At 45.4% G+C, this 23,880-nt stretch overlaps 1 protein-coding gene across 11 annotated transcripts in view; it reads right to left on the bottom strand.

Annotated features, from left to right (window-relative positions):
• AFF2 (AF4/FMR2 family member 2) overlaps positions 1 to 23,880 on the bottom strand; it is a 455,939-nt gene that overhangs the window by 287,995 nt on the left and 144,064 nt on the right. For 4 of the 11 annotated variants that reach the window (XM_023249262.2, XM_023249264.2, XM_023249266.2 and 1 more), the window contains exons 2-3: positions 13,886 to 14,018; positions 3,846 to 4,706 (exon numbers count right to left, since the gene is read on the bottom strand). In XM_023249262.2, coding sequence (XP_023105030.2) covers positions 3,846 to 4,706; positions 13,886 to 14,018 — 994 coding nt within the window. Of the gene's footprint in view, positions 1 to 3,845; positions 4,707 to 13,885; positions 14,019 to 17,443; positions 17,879 to 23,880 lie in introns of those variants that run through there. The other 7 variants (XM_023249263.2, XM_023249265.2, XM_023249267.2 and 4 more) reach the window with 3 other exon arrangements.

The raw sequence follows: 23,880 nt of genomic DNA, 5'->3' as shown, positions 1-23,880 counted from the left end.
GACAGTATACTAACAACAAATTGTGCCAAAATGCACAGCTATCTACACCAAAAGATTTGTATCCCAATGAGAAACATAAGCAAAAATGTATGTAATGAAATCACGTATAAAAGCTACCTTTATTAACAAATTCATTTCCTAATAAAATACCATCTGCAAGTACCCTCAGTTTCCACTGGATATAAATAGGCCTTTTACTGTTTTCAGATGCAGTTCCCAGAAAATTCTTCTAAGCTCAACTGAAGAACACATCAGTCTTTTTCTTTTCTCCTTTTTTTTTTTTTTTTTTTTTGGTTGCCTGGAATGTTAGTAAATTCTGCAAAACTAAGTTTTTAAACAAATTTTGTTCCAAAAGCATGCTTCAGTTGAAAAGCTGACCTTTCGCCATAAAGTTGGTTAGACTTCTAGAATCCTTCTTATTGATACAGAAACTCGAAGAAGCCAGGAAATATGTCAAGGATGGGCCATAAGTAACACTTCTCCACTCCAGACACGAGCACAGACACGGAAAAGAACAAGGGCATAGGCACGTGCTCGTGTCATTTCAATAATAGTTTGTGTCTCCCAACTCACAAATATATTAGTATCTGCTTATTTGTGTATCTTAGAACGCGGTCTGTTTCCTGGGCATTCAGCCCCGCGCTGCTCCCAAATGCACTTCACTAACACACGGGTCGACCTCCTCTCACTAGAACCAGGGACAGAGATGGGAATACACAAAGAGACCCTCTTTGTGACCGCCCTCTGGACAAGCCCTTTTAAGTAATAACTCCAAGGAATGCTGCCACTCATCAACGATGGCTACTTTGACTGGGGACCCAGAACCCAACGCCTGGACCTCTCGGCGCCAGGGACCGGGGCTGAATTCTAATGCTAAGTGCTTTTGAAAAGTGCATCAAGATTTAATAGGTTGAATTTCCAGCCTTGGTCAGAGTTTTAGCCACATAAATTCCATTAGGTGCAAAGCTCCCTAATGCTCCACCCCGTCTATATTTATGCCCATGTTTTAATCTACACCCTTCTAAGCTCCCTGTCAGGCTGTCGATCTCCGGTTTCCTTTCCTCCTACCCTTGCTTTTCATATTACCTTTGAAGCCAGGATGTTCTCCTGACTCGAGGGCCCTAAGCTTGTGTCTACCCCTCTTTCAAATCCTTTCTTGAGACCAATATTTTAAAATAAGTACTCTCTTCACTGATCTCTTACCGTGACTCTATTGCACCTGACCCATTTTTCATACAAGGCTCTACCAAAGTCTATTTGTACTGTCACCAAAGGCTGCGTGCACACAGGCTGCTCCTTGGATCATCGTCTCCAGAGTGAAGATAGCTCAGACTCTCTTTGGAAATGTACCTCTCATTGGTGCGCCCGAGTGCTGAGCAAAAGCATGAAGTCGTTTCTGAATCTGGGTCAGCCATGTCGTGAATGTAGAAGAGAGGGGATTACAACAGAGTGAATCTCACTGGGTCTGTGACTTGCCACTCCGCTAATGAGGTATGGACATAGGCTGACAGACCCCTTGATGGGCCAGTACAACTCCCAGACCAGTCCTGAGTGATGGCGCTGCCATGGGAGGAGGGAACACCACCAGGTACCGGGGCAAGAGAAGGGACAAGAACAAGATCCCAGCCTCTCATTATACTCGTCTCTCAATGCACGTTTCCTTGTGGATGTTAAGTATTACAATCCTGTGTGAAGTCATCCAGTGGAAATTAGGATTAGGACTTCCCAATGACTGTGCAGGAGCAGAGCAGAACGAGACACGGGCGATCAGAGTCCAATTAAAGAGGTACAACGAACGATGGATTTTCTGGCAACCGTTTACCTTTTCCGTGTGAGTTGCTTCACATCGTGGCTTCGAAAATGTACTCAAGGAACCAATTTTCAAATTCATTCACTCAGCAAACATTTATTAAGTCGCTACCACGTACCAGGCATCTGCTAGGCGCTCGGGATACAGAGAAGAATGGGACGTTCCTTGCTCTCAAGGAGCTCACAGTCTAATAGAGGACACAGACACATCAACAGGTAGCTATGATACACGAAGTAAGCGCCAGTCAAGGGGTACGTAAGGCGCTAGAGGACTCCAGAGGGAGCAGTCTGTAGTAAGCCTGGTGGAATTAGGGAAGCTTTCACAGAGAAAGGAACAATCGGGTAGACCCGAAGGAGGAACAGGACTTCACGGGAAGACAAGGGAGGGTGGGGACAGATGCTCTAGGCGGAGAGAACAGCGGGCATGAAAGCGAGGAAGCGTGACAACGCGTGACATGATGGGGAGCCACAGGCAGCTCCATGTGGCTGGGATTTCATCTGTGCACGAAGAGATGGTGAAACGTGAAGTCAGAGGAGAAGCATGGAATCGGCGTGAAGAGCTTTGTACGCGGGACTAAGAGATTTGGACCTTGTCCGGGGAGCGATGAGAAGGCACTGAAGAATGCAAAGCAGGGGTGACGTGGCTACGTCAGCCCACTGGGTCAGCCTGAATGGAGGATGGTTTGGAAAAGAGGTGACACTAGAGGGAGGGAGAGCAGATAGGAGGGGCTGTCCGTGGGTGCCCACGGGCGCTCCGAAAGGCGGTGCGGGTGAAGAGGTGACAGGCTGGGGAGATACTCAGGGGGAAGCTTGACAAGACTTGATGAATGATGAGAAGCGAAACCGCCTCAGAAATGGAACAGTATTAAAAACACGCATTCGGAAAATACACCCCTCAGCCCCACTCCTCCCCTTCTTTTGTGTTCCCATCATCCTCTGACATCCCCACATCTGCTGAGTACGGATAACGGCGGAAGGGCCAGAGGTGCACATGGTCAGACTTCTGTAATTGAGACACCACTACCTCAGAATCTGCAACAATTCACACAGACTGTCTGTGACTCCTATTGAGTAAGAATTTCAACCTACTTTCTTCCTCTGTGTCTTTTCAAGCCTTTAGGCACCAGTAACAGGAATCCGATCTAAAAGCAGTGGCTTCTTCCAATCAAGACTTGAGGAGCAGTAGGCAGCCGCTTACATGGTGGTGTCTGAGGGACACCCAATATATGTCCCCCACCCAGGGACCACAAGGCCTGGGATCCAATCATTAGCGATCCATTCCTTTGGGAGAGGCTTTGGTCCCTCCGACTTCTCTTTTATAAGGCAATGACTCCTGAGATGGGTAGGACAGTTAGTCATTCTAAACCCAGCGGCACTGTGGTCGAGCATATGCCTTTGGCTTTGACAGAAGGGGTCAAGGTAGTGTAAGAGGGCTATGTAGGCACCTGCAGAGGAAGGTGGTGCAGAAGGGAGGACTGAGGGATACAGAGGATAACGTTAGGATCTTGCCAAGGAATAGCCCCCACAAGCACTCAAGAAACTAAGATTCTTAAGGAATGCCTTCCACTTCCGATGCCAGCAAATCACACTTGTACAGTCTTGTACCTTAAGGAACTTCTGTGTTTTATGCTTATGACCTGCTACTTGCTAGTGAAGGCCTACGGTGGCTCACAATCTTTTCAGGGACCTCATACTGCTTACGACCAATTACAATCTCCAGTGTTACTAATCTGTACATATTGCTACAGGTGCACTCTCTGAAACTATTTTAGAAGTCCAAATTTTCATTCACTCAGACTGACCTTGTCTGCTGCCATTCCACATTACGGAGATTTAACTGTATTTGCAGAATGTTAATCAGTCAAGTCACAAGCCACAGAAGATCAAGACTCAGACTCTGACCTTGAAGAGTCTCATCTACGGCTCAAGAAGGTAAATAAGAGGTGCTTGTGAATACTTGATTATAGCGGTGAGAGAAGTGAACTAAAAAGAAAAAAAAAAAGAAAGAAACAAACAAAACTTGAAAAATTACTTACTTCACTTGTTTGGAGAATCGTGAACTTGGGCAGTTTGGGCTTTGAACTGGCCGCACTGGGTTTTCCATCCAACAGTGATCCGAATGACAGATTCCCAAAGCTGTTCTCGAATTCAATGGAAGGTTTCAGTGTCGGAGGGATGTCCGGTGCCTGGTCCTGGCCATCCATGGGTCTGACATACGCGGTCGGTTTTTGCTGCCCCATGTTTGTTTTGCAGTAAAGCCCTGGTGGAAAGTTCTGAACCGAAAGGCCACTGCTGGGAGCTAACAAAGAGGAGGCAACTAGGGGAGACCCAGGAGCGTGCACTGTAAATTCAGATTCTTCTGGTGAGACGGACTGAAAGATTTCTTTGAAAGCATCCCCTCCACTGGACTTGAGGCTATTGTCTTCCTTCGCAGATGGGTTTGACTCTTCGGTGGCCCCGACCTGAGGCTGTTCAGCCGGGTAGACGAAGAAGTCTTCCAGTCGGGCTTGGGGCTGGTCTTGCGCAGGCAGCTGCATCTTGTTTGGCTGGCTACTGGCCTGGCTGGCTGGTACAAGGCTAGCGTTATGACCATCCCGTGGCCAGTCAGCTTTTGATTTCCTGTTGCCGTGTATTAGAGTGGAATTCAGTATCACGACAGAAGGCGGAGGCATTGGGGCCGAGGGGTGAGTGTTATCCTGGTGAGGTGGGAGCATTCGGTTCTTTTGCTCGGGGAGAAAGCTTGGCTCGTTTTTGTTGATGGGAGGCTGGGGCACAGAATTCTTTGGGATTCCCACTAGATGATTCTGATTAGAATGGTTAGTTAGCAAATCCTTCATCTCATCATAGTTTCCCAGCGTGTTCTGGACTCGGTTGGCAAGTGCATCACCTTTGTTTGTCTAAAATAACAAAAAGATGGGGGTGGGAGGAGAGAGAATGAATAGGTTTGTGTTTCCTAATGTTAATGTTTCAAACAGATGTCCTAAGCAGACTAGCATATAGGGTTCTTTAAAATTCTCATGCTGCCGTATAATTTCATACTTTTCATGTGCTATGTAAGAAAAAAAAAACCCAATAACACTATGGAAAGAGCCTCTTGGAACGAGCTGTGTGATTAACGTTTGTATACTCCCTGGCCTATCCTTAAACGTGCTCATTGGGAGAAAGTTTTAAATGACGTCGCTGAAGAATTTTATTAGCAAAATAACTTCTTTTAGGTCAGAGGAGCTGAACCGTTACATTCCGCGTTGTGAGGGACAACTTCAGCCTGGTGAGCCCGGGAATTGTAATGGAACATTCGACTTATGTTTGTTCTTGACACGTCAGCCCTTTGCGCCACATTATACCATGAAAAAGGCTTAGCCCATTGGATAAGGAAGTCGGTGAAATCGTGCGGTCGTGAATATATTGGTTCAGAAAAGCTCAACATCTAATTGAGCTAACATGACTAAAGCGAATCTAATTCCTTTTAATGAAAGGACTGTATAAATTACTAGTGTCTGCCTACACATTCTGGGGGCAACTGTGTTTACGTATTGATGATTCATACTTGTTTGCTTTGAAATGGTGCAATTGTTCATCAACACTGACTCAGGCTCTCCTGTGTCTTTTCAATGATTCAGAAAAAAATTTATTCAAGGACTTAAACCGCTGCTTACGTAAATCAAAACAAAGTCAGATTTCCAAAGTGATGTTGGCCACTAAATCATTCTGTGGGCAATCAACATACCGGCTCTATCTTCCCCTGCAGGAAATACTAATCTTGTTAAAATGGCTGTGGTTGTTCTTAAAACAATTAAGTTCCTGCATGGGTTTCTGTAATACAGAAAGCACAGCTATCAGAACTAGAAAACGGTGGCTAGCTACACACTTGGAAATGACTTTGACAAAAGCTCAGCTGTTCATCTCCGAGAGCGCCTTTTTATAATTCCCTTTACCTGCCCAAAGGTGTTCTCAAAACAAGCGGTTGAATTCAGAAGGGCAAAGGACTTCTTTGTGCTTAGGCTGCACTATCCTGGCCCAAGATATTGCAATGAAACACGGCTACTGGCATCCGTGGGGCCATGTGGCAGCAGGACCACTGGATGGGGAAGACAGCCACCCTACGTCACCTCTGGCTCCCAGGAGCCATAGGCGTGCCCTCCGTGCATGGGAGGCAGTGACAACTTCCCCATGGATACCGCCTCCACTGCAGATAGAGGTTTAACATCTCAGGTTTCTCATTTGCCCTTAACACAGCCCCATCTCCTGGCATACACGGGGGTGTGCCTATCCAAGCCTGGGATTTCAGACTAAACCTAGGCTGTATGGCCGTGTGCTGTTCTCTGTATGTGAGGATGGAAGAGGGTGCAGATGAATGGAGGGTGAAGTGCAGGAAATGGATGAAATCACCCAGAGAAAGAAAACACAGAACGAGAAGATCAGGCTCAGGAGGCAACCCTGGGGAACATCAACCTTTAAGCGACTGAGAAAAGAAGAGGAACCGGCAAAGGATACCAAGAAGGAGCGACCAGAGAGGGAATCAAACTGGTGACCTTGGCCCCGTTGTTAACATGGTCTCCATAGAGTGTATACAGTATCCAACTCACAGCATGTGTGAAATCATAGAAGACATTTCCAAAGAAATGAGGGCAATTAGGGAAATACGATTCCAGAGATTAAGGAAAAGTATGTTAAATATATGTTAAAAGGGTTCTGTTGGGGAGGGGGAATTTTAGAGATCCAATAGATGTCCATTTTAGTTTTCCTATCCACAAGAACATCTGATATTGCCTCACATGCAACATTGGTGCTAAAGCAGTGATGAAACAATTAACATTCCATATAATCCTCAGCCGAATAATCACTCCGTTTTCAGAAGTACATTTGAAAGGCATATTTAATAGATAGATATGAGCAGAACTCATTTTTATTCCCTGAAAAATCCCTACGTTTGTCCATTTTAATGGGACAAATTAGTCTTCAGCTAAGGCCAGAATAAATTTTGTATATACAGTGGGGTCTCCTTTGATGACGTTGTACAAACGAACCATTTGGGTAGCAGCCAAAACCAGTGTCCCTCCTATTCAGACCCTAAATTCAAAACAAGGAGATCTCATCATGCTGAAAGCCCAGTACAAATTTGATGCAAACTTTAAATACTTGCAAAGTTGTTCTGGTCCCTCAAACAGTTTACCTCTTGGGTCAGATTATTGCTTAACGAACACTAATACCTGGCTGTCTCCAAATGTCTGAACTGTTTATTTCCCATTTCAAACACCTTTAGTTTACATTGTCTCATTTTAATGAATTTGGATATGCTTCCTTCCCTTAGACAAAGAGAATTCTATAAGCTGAGTGCTTTTCCTTTTTGCCTTAGCTACCAGGAAGCTCAAAGCTCAACTTACCCAACTTTCACTGAAAGGTTACTGGACTTTCATTGAAAGTTCATTGAATTTCCACTGAAACTGAGTTCTACAGAATCAGAACCTTGCCCCGTGATATCAAAAAGACCACCACAATACCTCAAAGCCCCTGAGAAGTAATTCACTCTCTCCGGGCAAACACAATCAAGTCTCAAGAAACTTGAGACTCATCTGCTTGCAAGCAAGCTAGTTTAGCAGCAAAAAAAGGGGCCACCCACACTCATCTTTTCTTCAATGGGGAGAACCTTGGTTAGGTTTTAACGTCTCTTTATTAACTTCTACTGTTATAATGATCTGGGCTTCCAATGCATGCTAAGATTTTTTTTCCCATCTCTACGTTTTGAAATTAGGAGACCTTCTAACCTGGCCAATGTCTAAAACTGTATCTACGTAAATAAAATCAGAGGAAAATTAAAAGTTCTCTCAATACGTCCAGAAGGTCAACCTCCTACCATACAGGGTATGCTACAGTAATGATTTCTTTTCCTGCATAAAACTACGAGCTCTTAAAAGTCAAAGACCGCCTTTTGTTCGCCTTTATATCCTCAAGGCTTAGCACCGTGTCAGATGCACATCAGGTACTCAAAAGCTCGTTGCTAACACGAACAGAATCAAATTATAATTCATACCCTACCTATATCAAAATAAAGGATTTGCAACAGCTTGGAGTAAAAGGTACAGCAACAGAAAAGCAAAAGCCAGGCTACCTTGGTTACCGTGATTGAACATTCAATTGAACTTTGAGTTTCCTGGTAGCTAAGGCAAAAAGGGAAAAGCTCCCAGCTTATAGAATTCTCTTTGTCAGATGGAAGGAAGCAGACATATCTTAATTTATTAAATAAGATTAAATGGCTTTCGGATACTAAAACGTAATAGGAATTCTTCTCATTGGTTCAGTTACAAGAACCTCTGTACAATAAAACCATTTTTTTCAGCCCCAATTTCACAGAAGATGCAAAGATGATCTTTATGTGGCTTTTTCTTACAATGACAAAAAAACGAGAGTGCTGCATTAAAGTCTAACTCGGTGAAGGCATATCTCTATGTGGAGTTAGGGGGCTAGGCTAATGGCTCCAGGTGTGGGGATTTCCTGTGCACAAATGACCTAGGGGCGGAGCCGAGACAACTTGGAGGAATGAAGGGATGTCCACTCCCTTAGACTAGCTTCCTCACAGAGCAATGGTCTCAGAGAGACTCGTGAGCGGAACTGCACAGCAGACAGTTCAAGGTGGAGTTCACTGGCGACACTTTCTGAGTTGCTGATTGAAGGAAGAAGATCCACATGCTTTGCATAACAGACGTGCTGCGGCTACAGGTAGGAATTACCACGATCATGCTTAAGACACATACTGGCAAATTCAACACAGTCACGAGGCAGGGTTAGGACAGAGGACACACAGACACATAGCCTCAAAAAGTCCACCACTGAACAATCTCCGAATAATTACCAGTACAGTCCAGGTCGCCTGAGTCGCCTCTCTGCCTCTCCACCACCAGAGCTGGGTGACTATCAACCAGTTTTTAAATTTCTCAAGATGTAGCTATGAGAGCTACCAGACAGAAAACCCAATGGGGCCTGAAATACATTTATGCACACCCGCACGATGCACTCTCATTATATACCACAGCAACTTGTGATTCACACTCCACATGTTCTGTTTCACCCTCCGGAGTCTTAGTAATCCTATTAAGGAGCAAGGTATCCTTGGCAGTCTTGATTGGACATTATAAACATGGCAAAAATGAAATTTAGCCATTTCAATCAATTACAGCCTTCTTTCAATAGGCCGATTCTTTCCTTCCCGTGCTAGATAATTGGTTGATTCTTAAAGGTAACCTCTGCAGCTATTACTTTCTAAGTAATCACAATTTCTCCATCATCAAGGAAATGCATTTTCCAAGTATTTTCAGGCATAAATTACACGTCTGGTTTGTGGCTCATGACTAACAGCACTCCTCCATTTAAGCTTTTTGCCTCTCATTACTTTAGGAAATGCAAAGTTGCCTCAGTTTGCTTCTAATGCTATCTACAAATCAGTAAGTAGAAGTTCATTGCAAGACTAATGTCCTAGGAGGCTATTTGTACCATGGCATTTCTTTTTAATAAAAGTCACAAAATAATTTAAGTTTGGGGGCTCATTTTTTCCTTTTATCTCATTGTGGCTAATGCGTGTGATTTAGTAATTCCTTTTTCTCTAATTGTAATAGTTTTACAGTTAATCTCTCTAAGCTGTAAGTTGTTATTTCTTTCTTTAATTATAATAACAATGGTCTCTTGAACTTGTACAGCACTTGCCAGATTTCAAAGCAAGGTCTCCCAGCTCGTTTGACTTGATCCTTACAACACGCACATGACTCAACAGAGCAGCTCTGATCTCAGTCTGCCTTCTACCTCCCCGACCCAAATGACCTTGGGTAAGCCACTTAATCTCTCTGTGCCTTGCTTTCCTCATTCTTGCAGAGCTGCAAAGAGCTAGAAATTGTTAGTTGTTGTTGCTTTCTCATCATTATTATTATCAGGGATTCTTTGATATCAGGTATTCTTATTCAGTTCACAGAGGAGGAAACTATAGGTCAGAGGAACGAAGTTTCTTCACCCAAGTCACACGGGAAGTAAGCTTATCAGGTCTTCTGACCTCCTATGGGAGGATAAACAGCTTCCTGTGACAGATACTGAACCACACAGAACTGGGTCTAGATTCATCACTTACATGGATATGAAGCAGCAGAGAAGTCACCTCGCCTCTCTGAGCCTCAAATTCCTTGTGGTCAACATGAGGAAAATGAGTACTCCGGCTGCCATAAGGACTAAACACACATGTATAGAGCCCTAGCACGTGCCTGGCCTTCAGTAGGCACTTGATACATGCCAGGTCCTTGTCCCGCCCAGTCTTTCCACACTAACCTGACATGGCAAAGAGCTTCACAGTCTTCAAGTGCTTTTGAAGACCTCCTTCTCAGCACCACAGCACAAAGTCAGATTTGAAAGTTATAAGCGAAAAACGCAGCCATCACCAACCAAATCTAGGGGTGGTCAACATTCTTTCCATTCCGGGAATGGTTCCGGTGAAGCAAAGAACGGAAAGAAACCAGCCAGGCTGATAAGAGATCACCATTTCTTCTAACTGCCAAGAAAGGGCAGTGGGTCTTAGGGACCGATACTCATTGGCTACTTTCTGAACTACCAACACCATTGGACAACTGATCAGGCCGCGTTGTAGGCTTCAAGATGGCAAGAAGTTTCCTGAAAGTCCCGATCCACCACCAGGAGTTCTGATTTTGAATTTGATAAGCATTCCTACCACAACCCTAAGGAAGGGGTTATGGTATGTCCTTGTCTCTACCAGTGGACCGTGGGCCAGCTCTAAAACTCCCATTGCTACTGGCATGTCCAGATACTCCAAGGGTGTCCATACTAGTCCAGGCTCGGGGAGTTATGGAGATGCACACCAGTTCTAGTATCATAGTATGAGAGGAAAGGAAAGGTATACTCCCCAGTGATCTCCCAGGGAACCCTGAACATGGACACAGCACAAGATGGCAGCTGATCATCAAAGCAATGGAGGAAGAAAGAATTCCTAGGTCATCAACCAATAGCTTAATTCCTTTCCTATACAGTCTTGAGAAGAACAAAAGCTCTTCCTGATCAAGAAAAGCATAAAGGCAATAGGCTACTAGTCACACAACGGCCTGGCTCTGGGCTAGACTAATGTTCCCATCTAGTGTCCCTACCTGATATACCCTTGTCATAGCAAGACAGATGACTTTTGAAAACTTCTGACAATGTTGATAACAGGTTTTTTAATAACTGCCTACTCAAAAATATACTGCTTACATCTAAAAGTGAATATGCATCTGCATCACAGGCCTTGTTAACAAGAGATGGCATTTACTTTAAAGATACAAGACCATTAATTCAACACGACTTAAATTATAAAGGGGGGAGGATAAGCCAAGGGTCCCATGCCTCATAATAGCGTTGGGCATGAAGTAGACTTTGAATTTTAAGCATGACTCTTGAGGAAAGCTGACTTTTCTAACTCATCCAAAGATAAGACATAAAACTCATCTGGTTATTCCTCTTAAGAAGCGACAAGGCATCTATCATCCTTGGACTCTCCTCCATTTTCCGGAAAAAATGGAGGCCACAACATCTTGCCCTTCCCCCAGTCTTTCTTCTACTCTCCTGCTTTGCTCTCAACCCAATATTCCTTCCCACTCTTCCTCACCATGGCTGGTCACCCTTCACACACTCTTGATTTTGCGTTTGCTCATCTCCTCTGGGAGCCTGCCCCACTCATCACCTCTTCCTCCACTACCTTCACCCTCTCCCTCTCGACGGACGTCGGGTCCTTCCCATCAATCTCTAAATGTGTTCACATTTCTCTCATTATTAAAAACAAAGCCTCTTGCATTCCATATAATTTCTTCCCTTGCATTCTAACTTACCTTCCTTTCTTCCTCCCTCCATACAAAAACCCGCTGCCTGTCTTTCTTTTACCACCTCCCATTTACTCCCCAACCCCAGGCAGTTTGGCTTACCTGCAGTGAGCACCACCATCAACAATTAAACGACTCTCCCTAAGGTCACTGACCCCCTCCCCCTTAACTACCAAACCAACAGCCACTTTCCAGTCCTGACCTTTCCTGGCCACTCAGACACGGATAACTAACAAATCCTTCCTCTATAAAACCCTGTATCCCCTTGACTTCTATTAAATGATTCTCTTTTCCTTCTCTTCCTACCTCTGTGATCATTCACTCCTTCTTTAGGTTCCTTTCCTGGCTTCTACTTTGCCACCTTGCTTACTGCTTCAATGTTGCTGTTCCCCAAGATTCTGACTCTGTCCCTCTTACTCAGTCATCTGATAGCTTCTACCCCCCTGCCTGCTAACACCAAACTCTCTCTCTTGACCACTCTCATTAGCTCCAGATCCCTCCATCCAATGCCTACTGGATATCTCTCCCTTCATATCCCACTGGCATGGTCAAAACAGAATTGTGTTTTTTCTCCACAAGTACCAACCCTGTTTCCTCCTCAACAGTCTGTTAGTGAGACTGCCATACTCTCAAGTCAAAAATACGGGCATCATTCATTCCTGTCCCACACTTCCCACATCCACGCAGGCAGCCAGTCTCAGCGTTTCAACCCACTTGCTCTACCTTAAATCTTGCCTTCCGTGAACTCCCCTTAGCTGACTACAAGGGCCTCTTTATCTGCCTCTAGTTTCCTTACCTCCAACCCACTCTCCACGCTTCCAACATCACCTTTAAAGCTCTTTGTCTGTCCTGGACGTGCCCTTACTTAAAAGCTCTCAGTGACTTCTCTTCATGTGCGGAATTGGGTCCAAACTCCTTGGCACGAGGTACAAATCTCCACGAACCTCTCCCCAGCCCATCTCTGTAGCAGTTACCACGCAGTCACGCCTTCACTCACCATGATGATGTCTACCACTGGGCAAGGAAGTCCTTGAGGGCAGGGACTAGGTCTTGTTCCTCTTTGTACCTTAGTCTAAGACGTGACTAGCACGTAGTGGGCCTTCAATAAGTGTTTGCTAAACCGATCATATCCCTAAATACGTGCATTCAAAGGCACTGTATACATTAAATAAATGGAGATAGGAAAAACGCTTTTTGAAGGATTATACTATTATTGACAGATTGCAAAGCGGTAGGTTAGGTGACCTAACTCTCTTGGCCAGACTCACCGAACTTGGAAGCACCTGAGTCTTAGTCAAGAGCTGCCTACTTATCACAAACAAGGCAGCAAGACTCTGGTCTCACTGGTCACCGATCCAAACAGCTTACTCTCTACCCCAAAGTGGTATTTGTGCCTATGCCGTCCTTTCCTTTTCCAGAAGTCATTGTCTTCTAATTGGTGCCCTTCGAAAATCACAACTCTCAAAAATTCTCTCTATTGTTGTTTTAACTCTTACATCAGTTTTGTTTCATTACAGAAAATTACACTGCTACTAAATCGCAATAAACACCAACCAGCTGCCAGCAATTCCACAAGATTCTTCCCCCAAACCCCACACATAGAAAGTTCAGCAGTATGAGTGTTGTTGGAGCTACACACTAGCTAGAATACCACCAGAATGTCAAGCCAGCTACCCCAGCCGCTCTGGCTGAGGCGATCTCTTAATCCAGGATTGGTAGCCACCGGAGAAAACGATTGGCTTTTCCCTTTCTCCTAGAGCAACGATTTTCAAAGAGCACTCAAACCACTCAACGGCTGCTAGCAATATAAAATGGAAAAGGAAAGCACTGGCCTTGCTAGCAATGGACGGCATTGACCGGGAGGAGAAAGAGACATAGCCGTTGACATTCTGATGAAGTCTTCAGGGGCTGCCTTGCTGATAGCCAGAGTGGGGATAAGCGTCAAGGGGGCACTGCTTGCTGTAGGAAGTGCTGGGCGGGAGAGAACTCCTTGGAGACGGGAAGTCTCACTAGTTCCTTTCAAATCTGACGGTACTCCCCAAAGAAGACAGAATTTGTCTCTGAAGGCTTCCTCAGAAACCTGCGATTGCTCCCAATACAGTGTACGTACATATTTCATTTGTGAAATATATTCTCCTGGAAATGATTCGGGTGCTTTAAAAATAGATTAAACGTTGATTAGTGTGTTCAAAAATGTAACAAGCAAGCATTTTCCAGAAAGATAAATTACATACATATTCAGCTACCTTGTAGGGCTCCCCAAAAAGATCAAAGCCTGAAGAAAAGAGATCGTCTTCTTGCTGGACTTCTTGATTCCTCCGCTCCCATTCCCTTTTTTTAAGGGCACTACGGTCTTGTTCATAGTGACTGATACGAAAAAAAAAGACAAAAGGAGAAAAAGATTCATTAGTCACTTAAGTCATTCAGCACTCCCTTGTCATCAATAAGAAGAAAAACAATGCAAGGCAACGCTCCCCAAACGGATACCATATAGACAGCAGAGAAACCTTTTCTTGACCCCCAGTGGGTTTAAGATCCCAGCCAGTTCTTTGGAATACAGAAGAAAATGGAAACTTGCTGATTAGAAATCCTACTCATGCCCACTTAAGCACTGCAGAATCCTCTTTCCTTGTCCTTGCTTGAGTGCTACAGGCAATTAGAGGCTCCCCAAAAGTCAGTCCACTGCACAGAAAGGTCCTGAATTCAAGTTGCTCTGTTGCCAATGGCTCAGGGCTCAGAATTCACAGATACTACAAAGTCCTAAGGGGAAGGGATTAACCAATATGTCACAGACAAACCATAACTCGGATTGTTAGAGTGAGCCCGTTGTAACGAGATCATTCACTCACACTCCTTCTCACACTGGTCGTGTCGTTTTGGCCTTCTCATAGTTTGTGTCACAGGTGACAGCCTTTTAAGGAAACTCTTCAAAAGAAAGGTGCCTGGCTTGAAGTCCAAACCACTAACAATTAAAGAAGGTGATTAAGAGCCTTGAACGACGTTAAGGCACACGTTCTAGAAACACTGTATAGCTCTGTGACTCATTGCATTTCAGGCTTTCCCATGGGAGGTTCAGTACAAAAGCTTCCAGACAATACCTAAGATGTACTCCAGGACCTTGAATTTTATAGAAGGAAATGCTTCCTGATGAAGAAAACAGTTGTCTTCTTCATCAGGCAAGAATGTACACGTTAAACTACAACGTGGGGGCACCTGGGTGGCTCAGTCGGTTAAGCGTCCGACTCTTGGTTTCAGCTCAGGTCATGATCTCGTGGTCGTGAGATCAAGCCCTGTGCCGGGCTCTGCACCGGGCATGGAGCCTGCTTAAGATTCTCTCTCCCCCTCGGCCCTTCCTCCACCACACCTGTGCACTCTCTCTCTCAAAATAAACAAACAAACAATAATCCGGAAGTATCAAAAGTGGTGAATTCTTTTTGTCCATTGGGTTTCCCCATCCCCTGCTTTTGACTGAAATCTTACTCAAAGCGAGTACATATATGCTGGGCAAATTTAAATTATATGAACGTACGTAAAATGCCTAACAGGTGCTGTACAAATGTTGCTTTCCTTCCCCATGTTAATACCGCCATGTTAAGACTTAATTAGATAATTGGCATGCAAATGAACGTAATAGCTAAAGGAATTATAAGAGATACGCTGATCTAGGAGTACAGTCGACAGGTTTTGAATACATCCCAAACCTTAATGCCTATCCTTGGGAGCCGAGTCTGCTCATGAGTATCAGAACTTTTAATTTACAAAATAAGGGCACAGAGCATGAAATATCCGCGGCAGCTTAACTAGATATTGATATACGTGGAGTGTGAGATGCCACTACACTTAATCATCCACCTTTCTCCACGGGAATCCTTGAACTGACACATTCAAAGTGACTCTGATAGCCTTCTCTTCCAAATCAACAACACTTCACTTCTCCGATCTAAAAAGTGGCAACATTTAAAGGATGTTCCGACGTACGTTATGCTTTCACAATACAAACAATGCCAGACACAGAGGAGCTCGCCGGGCCGGTCGCAAGAGCGCTCGGCAAATGGTATCGTACACTGCCCGGGAAAACACAAAGACCCTCCGGAGCGCCACACAAAGCCCAGACCCCACATCTGGGCCCCGTCCGGTCAAGAACGAGGCCAAGTCCAGATACCGGAAGGAAGGCGGCCTACGTCTCGTAGTCTCAGACACCATCCACAGGTATTACGGTCGCCGGCATCAGCTCTCATTTCCACCCACGAGTTGAGATCAGAACCCCGACCGGTTACCACCGTGTTGGAGGGCCGCTGTGGGAATCCGCCAGACCTGGCGATGTCTTCAGACCGTGTACACGGAGCCCGAGTTCGACCTCAGCACCATCCGCGGGCCGCTCGTAACCCAAGCCCGTCATCCGTGTGTCAAAATGTAAGAAAGTGGGGCGCCTGGGTGGCTCAGTCGGTTAAGCATCCGACTTCAGCTCAGGTCACGATCTCACGGTCCGTGAGTTCAAGCCCCGCGTCGGGCTCTGGGCTGATGGCTCAGAGCCTGGAGCCTGCTTCCGATTCTGTGTCTCCTTCTCTCTCTGCCCCTCCCCCATTCATGCTCTGTCTCTCTCTCTGTCTCAAAAATAAATAAAAACGTTAAAAAAAAATTAAAAATGTAAGAAAGAGAGGGCGTCAGGTGTGGAGGGGGACGAACGAGTTAAAGCAGTACTGGGTGGGGGGGAGGAAGGCCTGTCACAAAGGAAGACACCTCATTTCCTTGCCCTTCCCCAGCACGCGACTCTACACGCAGAAACAAGAGCCCACACCTCAGGCGTCCGAGGAACGCGAGCAAGACGCCCGTTTTCTAGCCCTCCATTCATTCTGTGCACCCGACGGCCCAGAATGACAGGCCCACGGGTCACGTTTAATTCTCCCGCGAAGGGAACCGAAGCCCTCTGGTGCCCCGGCTTGGCGAACCACCTTCCTTCTCCTCTGAGGGAAAAGGCAGAATTCAACCCCTGAAGGAACAGAAGGGGAAGGAGAAGCAAAGGAGACGGCGCTTGGACTCGCGCGACAACCGTCCAAGCGGCCGGCAGCCGGGGTACCTCCGGACGCTTTCGACCCGGCTCCGATTTCTTAGGAGGCTCTTGGCTCCATTCTGCAGCAGCGCATTAGCCACCAAATTCCAGATGGAAACAGGAAGAGCAGACTGAGGGCGCACAGGGGTGTTATCTGGTGCCGGGAAACTGCCTGCCGCACTTTGTAACCCGCGTCACAGAGGACGGTTAAAGCCTCGCATCTCTGGCGAGAATGAATGTCATCTCCACAGAGCTCCCCCGCCCTTGGAAGGCAACCGAGTCTCTGCAACGCGTTCCCCTTTCGCTGGGCACGGCCTTGTGCTGAAAGCTTCACCCGGCGAGGTCTGATGAGGAACGAACTACGCGGCGACGAGGCTTTCGCGGCGGGGAATGTCACCGATTTCTGACTGAAACCAGAATTAGTAACTCGAAGCACCGGCTAATTAAGACCACAGCAGTGTATTTAGCCTCTTGTTATACCTACTGCAGTTTATAATTATGAGGCCCTCTTTATCTACTCAATTAAAGTGCTTCTGATTCACGCAGGTCGTGTCGGAACGTGTGAGCCCCACAGAGGCCCCAGGAAACTCTGTGACCGTCCCCTGACGACCGGATGTACCTTCACCCGCCCAGGCTCGTTTCCCAGAGGAGAGAAGGGCTCCACAGCCCATGAAGAAACGCTCAAGCCAGAAATCAGGATTAATCACCATATTATTGGTCCGAACAATCCGAATTTACTCACCCTGATGAGGACGGGGAGGGTTGAGCCAAAACTCAACTCAAGGCCTCTCCCTGATAGCAAGTTATACAATGTTCTTCCAACTTTTTACTCCAGGAAATGATGAAATTGGTCACATTACAGTGGTATGAAAACCACCAAACACCCACAACTCAATTGAGTCTTAATTATCCGAAGGTCGAGAGAGAGAGAGAGAGAGAGAGAGAGAGAGAGAGAGAGTTCTCTCTCCGGAGCCCCTCTCCCTTTTGGAATCCGTGCAGGGCGTGAGGGTGAGAAGCTTCTCTCTAGAATGGGGCTTTTCTGTTAGCTCCGATTTTGCCCACCCGTCTGTTGCCCTGGCCTCAATGACAGAGAGATTGCCCTCCTTAACACGGGAGGAAGCTAAGACCCTCCTGAGAAGGGCGGGGGCGTTCCTGCCAAGGCCTCACCCAGGTAAACGCAAAGGTGACTTCTCCTTCTCACTCAGATACTCTCCCATCCTGGCACTTAAACCCGATCACGTACACAGGCAACTCCCATTTTCATCACCAGAAGCCACAGGTGCACTCCGAGGACGAGAAAACCCAGAGCACATGCAGATTCGCTGAGATCGAGAAAGTTCCATTGTGCTGTCTTCATTAGCTCACGGTGGTAGCACAGTCGGGCTGACGGCACAGGCTAGTCTTTTAGAACAAAGGCTGTCAGAACAGGAAGAGACCGTAGCAATCATGCAGTCCCGGTCTCTTCATTTGACAGATGAGGAAATTGAGCTCAGAAAGGTAATGGGCCTCGCAGCAGGTCTGTGGCGGCACCAGGCTTCTGCCGCCCAGGCTTCCATCGAGAAGAAGTATCAGTCCCATCTGCACTCTGTGGGTCAACTTTCCTCAGGATTGTCTTTGATTAGAAATTGCCAGTAGGAAAAAAAAAACTTTAGGAATTTAATTTGGATTCGAGTATAGAAAAACCATTCGTTTCCTTATACCAAACGTACAGACCCTAAAGGGATTGTAAAAATTAACTACATCTGTGGGGAGAAGCTGAGCCAGGGAGAGTAAAACCCAGTTGAAGTCCATTTGCTTTGTGGATTCCATGAAGTTCAAAAATCATCCTTTGCCTAATTCAGTTATTTTACAAAGCTAGTTGGGGACACGTTAATAAAAAACACTGATATCTTTAAATGACCAGCTTGTTTAAAAACACTGCTAACTAATACAGGATTTACTCATTCTCTAATACAACTGGCACTAAAATACCTTGGGTTTTTTTGGCTAATATCTTTGTAAAGGCATAAAAAATACATATTTAATTCACCCAAGAGACAAACGTAAGCTATAACTCACTCCTTATGGTTCTCCTGAATGAATCTCTGCCTTCTATGAGATTTGTATTTATACTCACTACATGTTCCGGAGCTCCAAGTGGCACTTTTTTTTCAGTAGCTAGTCCTATTTTTAATTTGACATTGACCTAATCTTTACATAGCTTCTGTTGAAAGAAAGAAAGAAAAAGAAAGAAAGAAAGAAAGAAAGAAAGAATGAATCTCGGCTATTCAATTCCCTCAAAATCACCCCCAAGTTATATACTGTTCATATCCATGGGCACTTAAATGTAAAGTGCTAAATTCAAAACTCTGAAATAAAGCTAAAAGCAGGTCATAGTTGTTTTACACATCTAGGGGAGACACATGAGGACCTGGGATCTGGACATGTGAACGTGGCCTTGAAAAGGAGTTTCTACAATCAGTAGAACCTCTAAGTCATGTTCAGACAGCAGGATTCATTGAGACCTCTGCATACAACCAGTCTCTTCAGCAAATGGACTCCCCACAGACGGTGGCTCTCATTTAAAATAAAAAAAAAAATCGAGGGCGCCTGGGTGGCTCAGTACGTTTAGCATCCAACTTCGGCTCGGGTCATGATCTCGCGGCCTGTGTGCTGACAGCTCAGAGCCTGGAATCTGCTTTGGATTCTGTGTCTCCCTCTCTGTCCTCCTCCGCTCATGCTCTCTGTCTCTCTCTCGAAGTAAATAAATAAACATTAAAACAATTTTTTAAATACATTTAAAAAATCGAGATCGGAACAAAAAGGAGACATTTACTCTACACATCTGTCAGCTGCCCTTGCGGCCATGCCAATTTCTTTAGGTCTTAGGGAAATGGGGCAGTGCTTATCCTTAGAGTTTCCTTAAATCTGTGCTTTATATTTTTAACATTTATTTAGTTTTGAGAGACAGAGAGAGAGACAGACAGACAGAAAGGGGGGGGGGAGGGGCAGAGAGAGAGAGGGAGACAGAGGATCCAAAGCAGGCTCTGTGCTGTGTGCACAGAGCCGACGTGAGGCTCAAACTCAGGAACCGTGAAATGATGACCTGAGCGGAAATCAAGAGTCAGCCGCCTAACTGAGCCACCCAGGCGCCTCTAATCTGTGCTTTTTTAAAACAAAGTACACACCAATACTCCCAGAAGTCCTGGCGGGAAACTGGCTCAATATTTCCTTGTAGAGGCATCTCAGGGATACCCCTGTTCCCTCCACCTCTGGGAACAAAAGCAAAAATTCAGATCATGCAGAAGCTTTGCCAAGGTCATCTTCCAGTGCGGTGAGGCAGACATTCCAAGAACCACTCTCCTTGTCTTATGTCTGTCACTTAGCTCCCCTTAACTCCCAGTCCCCACCCTCTCATTTAAAAACAAATTATTAACAGTCTTCACTGAGATATAATTCACATATCATGCAATTCACCTACTTAAAGTGTACAACCCAGTGGTTTTCAGCATATTCACAGAGTTCTGCAACTACTGTCGTGATACAGGTTTAGACTATTTTCATAGCTCCAAAAAGAAGCCCTCTATCCTTTGGTGATCACCTCCCACCACCTCCCATCCAGCCTAGCCCTAAGCAACCACTAATCTGCTTTCTCTCTGACTTGGGTTATTCCGGATATTTCATATGCACGGAATTATGTAACATGTGGTCTTTCGTGCCTGACGTCTTTCACACAGCATGGTATTTTCAAGGTCCATCCATCCTGTAGCATGGATCGGTACTCCACTGTATATTCCTGGTCCTGTGTTACTCCATGCTCATTAAGGGGGTTCATTCCTGGGAGCTTACAATGATTTCACTGGGGTGCAAAGCTTCCTATACACAAACAAGCAATGTCAAATACGGATATTGTGAGGAAAATGCTTTTAAAAAGTGTTTGCCTCAGGGGCGCCTGAGTGGCTCAGTCGGTTCAGAGTCTAACTCTTGATGTCAGCTTAGGCTGTGATCTCATGGTTCAGGAGCTCAAGCGCCACATCGGGCTCTGTGCTGGCAGCCCGGAGCCTGCTTGGGATTCTCTTTCTCCCTCTGTCTCTGCCCCTCCCCCACTCACGCATTCTCTTTCTGAAAATAAAGACTTTTTTTTTAATGTTTACTTTTGAGACAGAGAGAGACAGAGCATGAATGGGGGAGGGTCAGAGAGAGAGGGAGACACAGAATCGGAAGCAGGCTCCAGGCTCTGAGCTGTCAGTACAGAGCCCGACGCGGGGCTCGAACTCACAGACCGTGAGATCATGACCTGAGCCAAAGTCGGATGCTTAACCGACTGAGCCACCCAGGCGTCCCAAAGACTTTTTTTTTAAAAGTTTTTGCCTTAGGCTTAGCATAAAATTATTCTGACTAGCCTATGAAACTCCCCAAATGCTGCATTACTTCTAACGTATATCCAATACTCAAGTGGTAAAGACAACTGATCACATCTAGGGATGGCAAAGACCTAGTAAAAACCAAACCCGACAGCAACCAAATAAACAGGTTCTGTGGTTCCTGAATATTCTGCGGGGTGTCCAGAAATGACGGCATCCAGATTCGGAAGATCCAAGCCGGGGCCCTACCTCTTTCACTTTGACGTCGCTTGATCATTTCTAAAGCACTTTCCATTTCTAAGCCTCAGTTTTGTTATTTGTAAGATGGGAATCATCCTTCTCTTCCCTCTTCCTGCAGGTGGTGTAAAGGTTGAACACGATGAGGGGTGAGAAAGGGTCTTGTAAACTACTAGGAGCTGCTCACATTGTCATGGGCAAGACCACTGGTACCCTGACCATACTTCACCTTCATGACACAAAACTTCACTGCACGTTAGTTCACGTGCACCTCACCAACGTCTGGCAAATTAGCAGGGCAGGGAATATTGTTTCCTTTTAAGGATGGGAAACAGAGGCTCGGAAAATTGCTCCAGACTATGAGACAGGGCACCACTCATCTGATTCCTAACCCAGGGCTCTTTCAAAAAGTCTGAGATACTGCTACAGGGCCCACGAAGCCCATCAGATATCCCCTGGGAATTTTTCTCCATAGACTCAAAACTGATCTTTGTGATAGAGGCACCAAATGCCCAGACTCAATTCACAAACTAATACTGACATGAGGCTTAAAATTCTACCTGTTCAATTAAAGTATTTCTTTTCCTTTTTTTAAGATTTTCTTTTTTTAAAGTTTATTTTATTTATTTTGAGAGAGGGAGAGACGGAGAGAGAGCATGAGTGGGTAAGGGGCAGAGAAAGAGGGGGAGAGAGAGAGAGAGAGAGAGAGAGAGAGAGAGAGAGAGAGAGAGAATATGAATTCCAAGCAGGCTCCACGCTGTCAGTGCAGAGCCCGACATGGGACTTGAACCCACAAACCTTGAGATCATGACCTGAGCATAAATGGGACGCTTAACCAACTGAGCCACCGAGGTGCCCCTAATTTAAAATATTTCTAAATATTCTCAATCTTCTGTCATCTGGCTCTCACCGTCGGCTGTGCATGGGAATCACCCAGGGAAGACTTTATAAATCCTCATGCCCAGGTCACGTGCCAAGACCGAGTGCATCAGAATGGCCCAGAGTGGGTCTCAGGCATCCAATATGAAACAACTTCTGGTCTTCGTATATCGGATCATTCATATATAATCTCCTCTATTGGACCCATTTGGGCATGCTTAAATCTGATGGGCCTAACATGAAGGTAAATCAAGAACCAGGCTGTGTAGGGAACAGATGTATTCTATTATGCAGAAATCTACATTGCTAATCTATGTCAGCAGACATGCCTTGAAGGCAAAAAGCCGTTATTACAAGCATAGACTTGTCAGGCAGAACAACAGTAACACCAACAGCTACTCTCTGTTGATGCCTTGCTCCGTGCCAGGCACCAAGATAGGCATTTTGTGACCAGGATCTTCCTTAATGCTCACAAAAACTCCGATGAGGTACCTACCATCCTCACTTTGCAGATGAGGAAACTGAGCTGCACGAAACCCAGGGAGGTTAACAGGCCCAGCATCACACAATTCGTACGTGGTGCCAGCAGAATCGCCGTGGAGGCTGCTAGAATCCCGAGGCCGCCCCCTTAGCCTAAAAGAAGACGCTAGTGGGTCGAATATGGATGTCGATGATCAACAATATTCTAAGAGTGCACTAAAATTCCATTTTTGGAGGATTCCATTTTAATGGAAATGCCACTTTTATACAGCATGACCATGAGCCCGGCAGCCGGAAGGTTCCCATCCGCCTGCAGCAGCATTCAGCTTATCAATAACTTTCTAGAAGCCTGTTGAAATGTACTTTAAAGGCAGTCTTTGCAGTGAAATTAAATTCTTTTGTCCTCACCCACTATAACCGATGGTGAAGAGACACGGTCCAATATCCATGACTGCCAGAGAGAGGGATCTGTCTCCGCACCAAGTGTTAGTTTCCTCCTCTCCTCGACAGCTCACAATGTGTTAGCTCTCCGTTGACGACAGTGTGCCTGTATCTCCTTCAACTTCATGTCAAGCACCCCTCCTCTTCCATACTCAGGCACCCCGCTACAAGAAGACCGTGCTGCACAATACATACATAAACATCCCCAAGTTTCTTTTCTGCTTTCATAACATTTTCCGCGGCTAAGCGTCCCTTTTCCATTTTTATTGCAAATCACTTAAAGAGAACTCTACTTCTGATCCATTCGTCAAAAATGAGAATTCACTATCACTTCTTCTGGCTCATTGACCCCTCGGTAGCACAATCCAGTGTCTTACAAGCACTGCGCACTCAATGTGGCCAAACCGAGAGAGCGGCGAACAACTGCATGACTCAGAACCTTTCAAAAGGACTTCCCGAAGACGAGTAAGGGCCTGGAGTGGATACAATCACTACGAATAGCCGCAGTGAGAGAGTGAATACAGTAAATGTATGTACTTATAGCTTTAGGACTCTTGAATTGGTTCAAACATTAAAACTATAAACAAATCAAAATGTTACACAGCATTCTCACTCCCACTCTTGCAAGTACCTATGCTGTTCACCACTGCCAATCAAACGTAACCATTTTTATTATTTTCTTGTTTATTCGTCCAGTGTTTCTTTGTGTACTCTTTAGTGTCGACTTGAAATGATCTCATTTATAGTTCTTTCTTTAAATTAACCAGAGTTGAGACTAGTGCTGAGCTTTAAGGAGCTT

Source organism: Felis catus, chromosome X (assembly GCF_018350175.1).
Source record: "Felis catus isolate Fca126 chromosome X, F.catus_Fca126_mat1.0, whole genome shotgun sequence".
Taxonomy (NCBI): domain Eukaryota; kingdom Metazoa; phylum Chordata; class Mammalia; order Carnivora; family Felidae; genus Felis; species Felis catus.
Note: the sequence above shows the minus strand (reverse complement) of the source record. Positions and strands in the feature narration are given on the sequence as shown.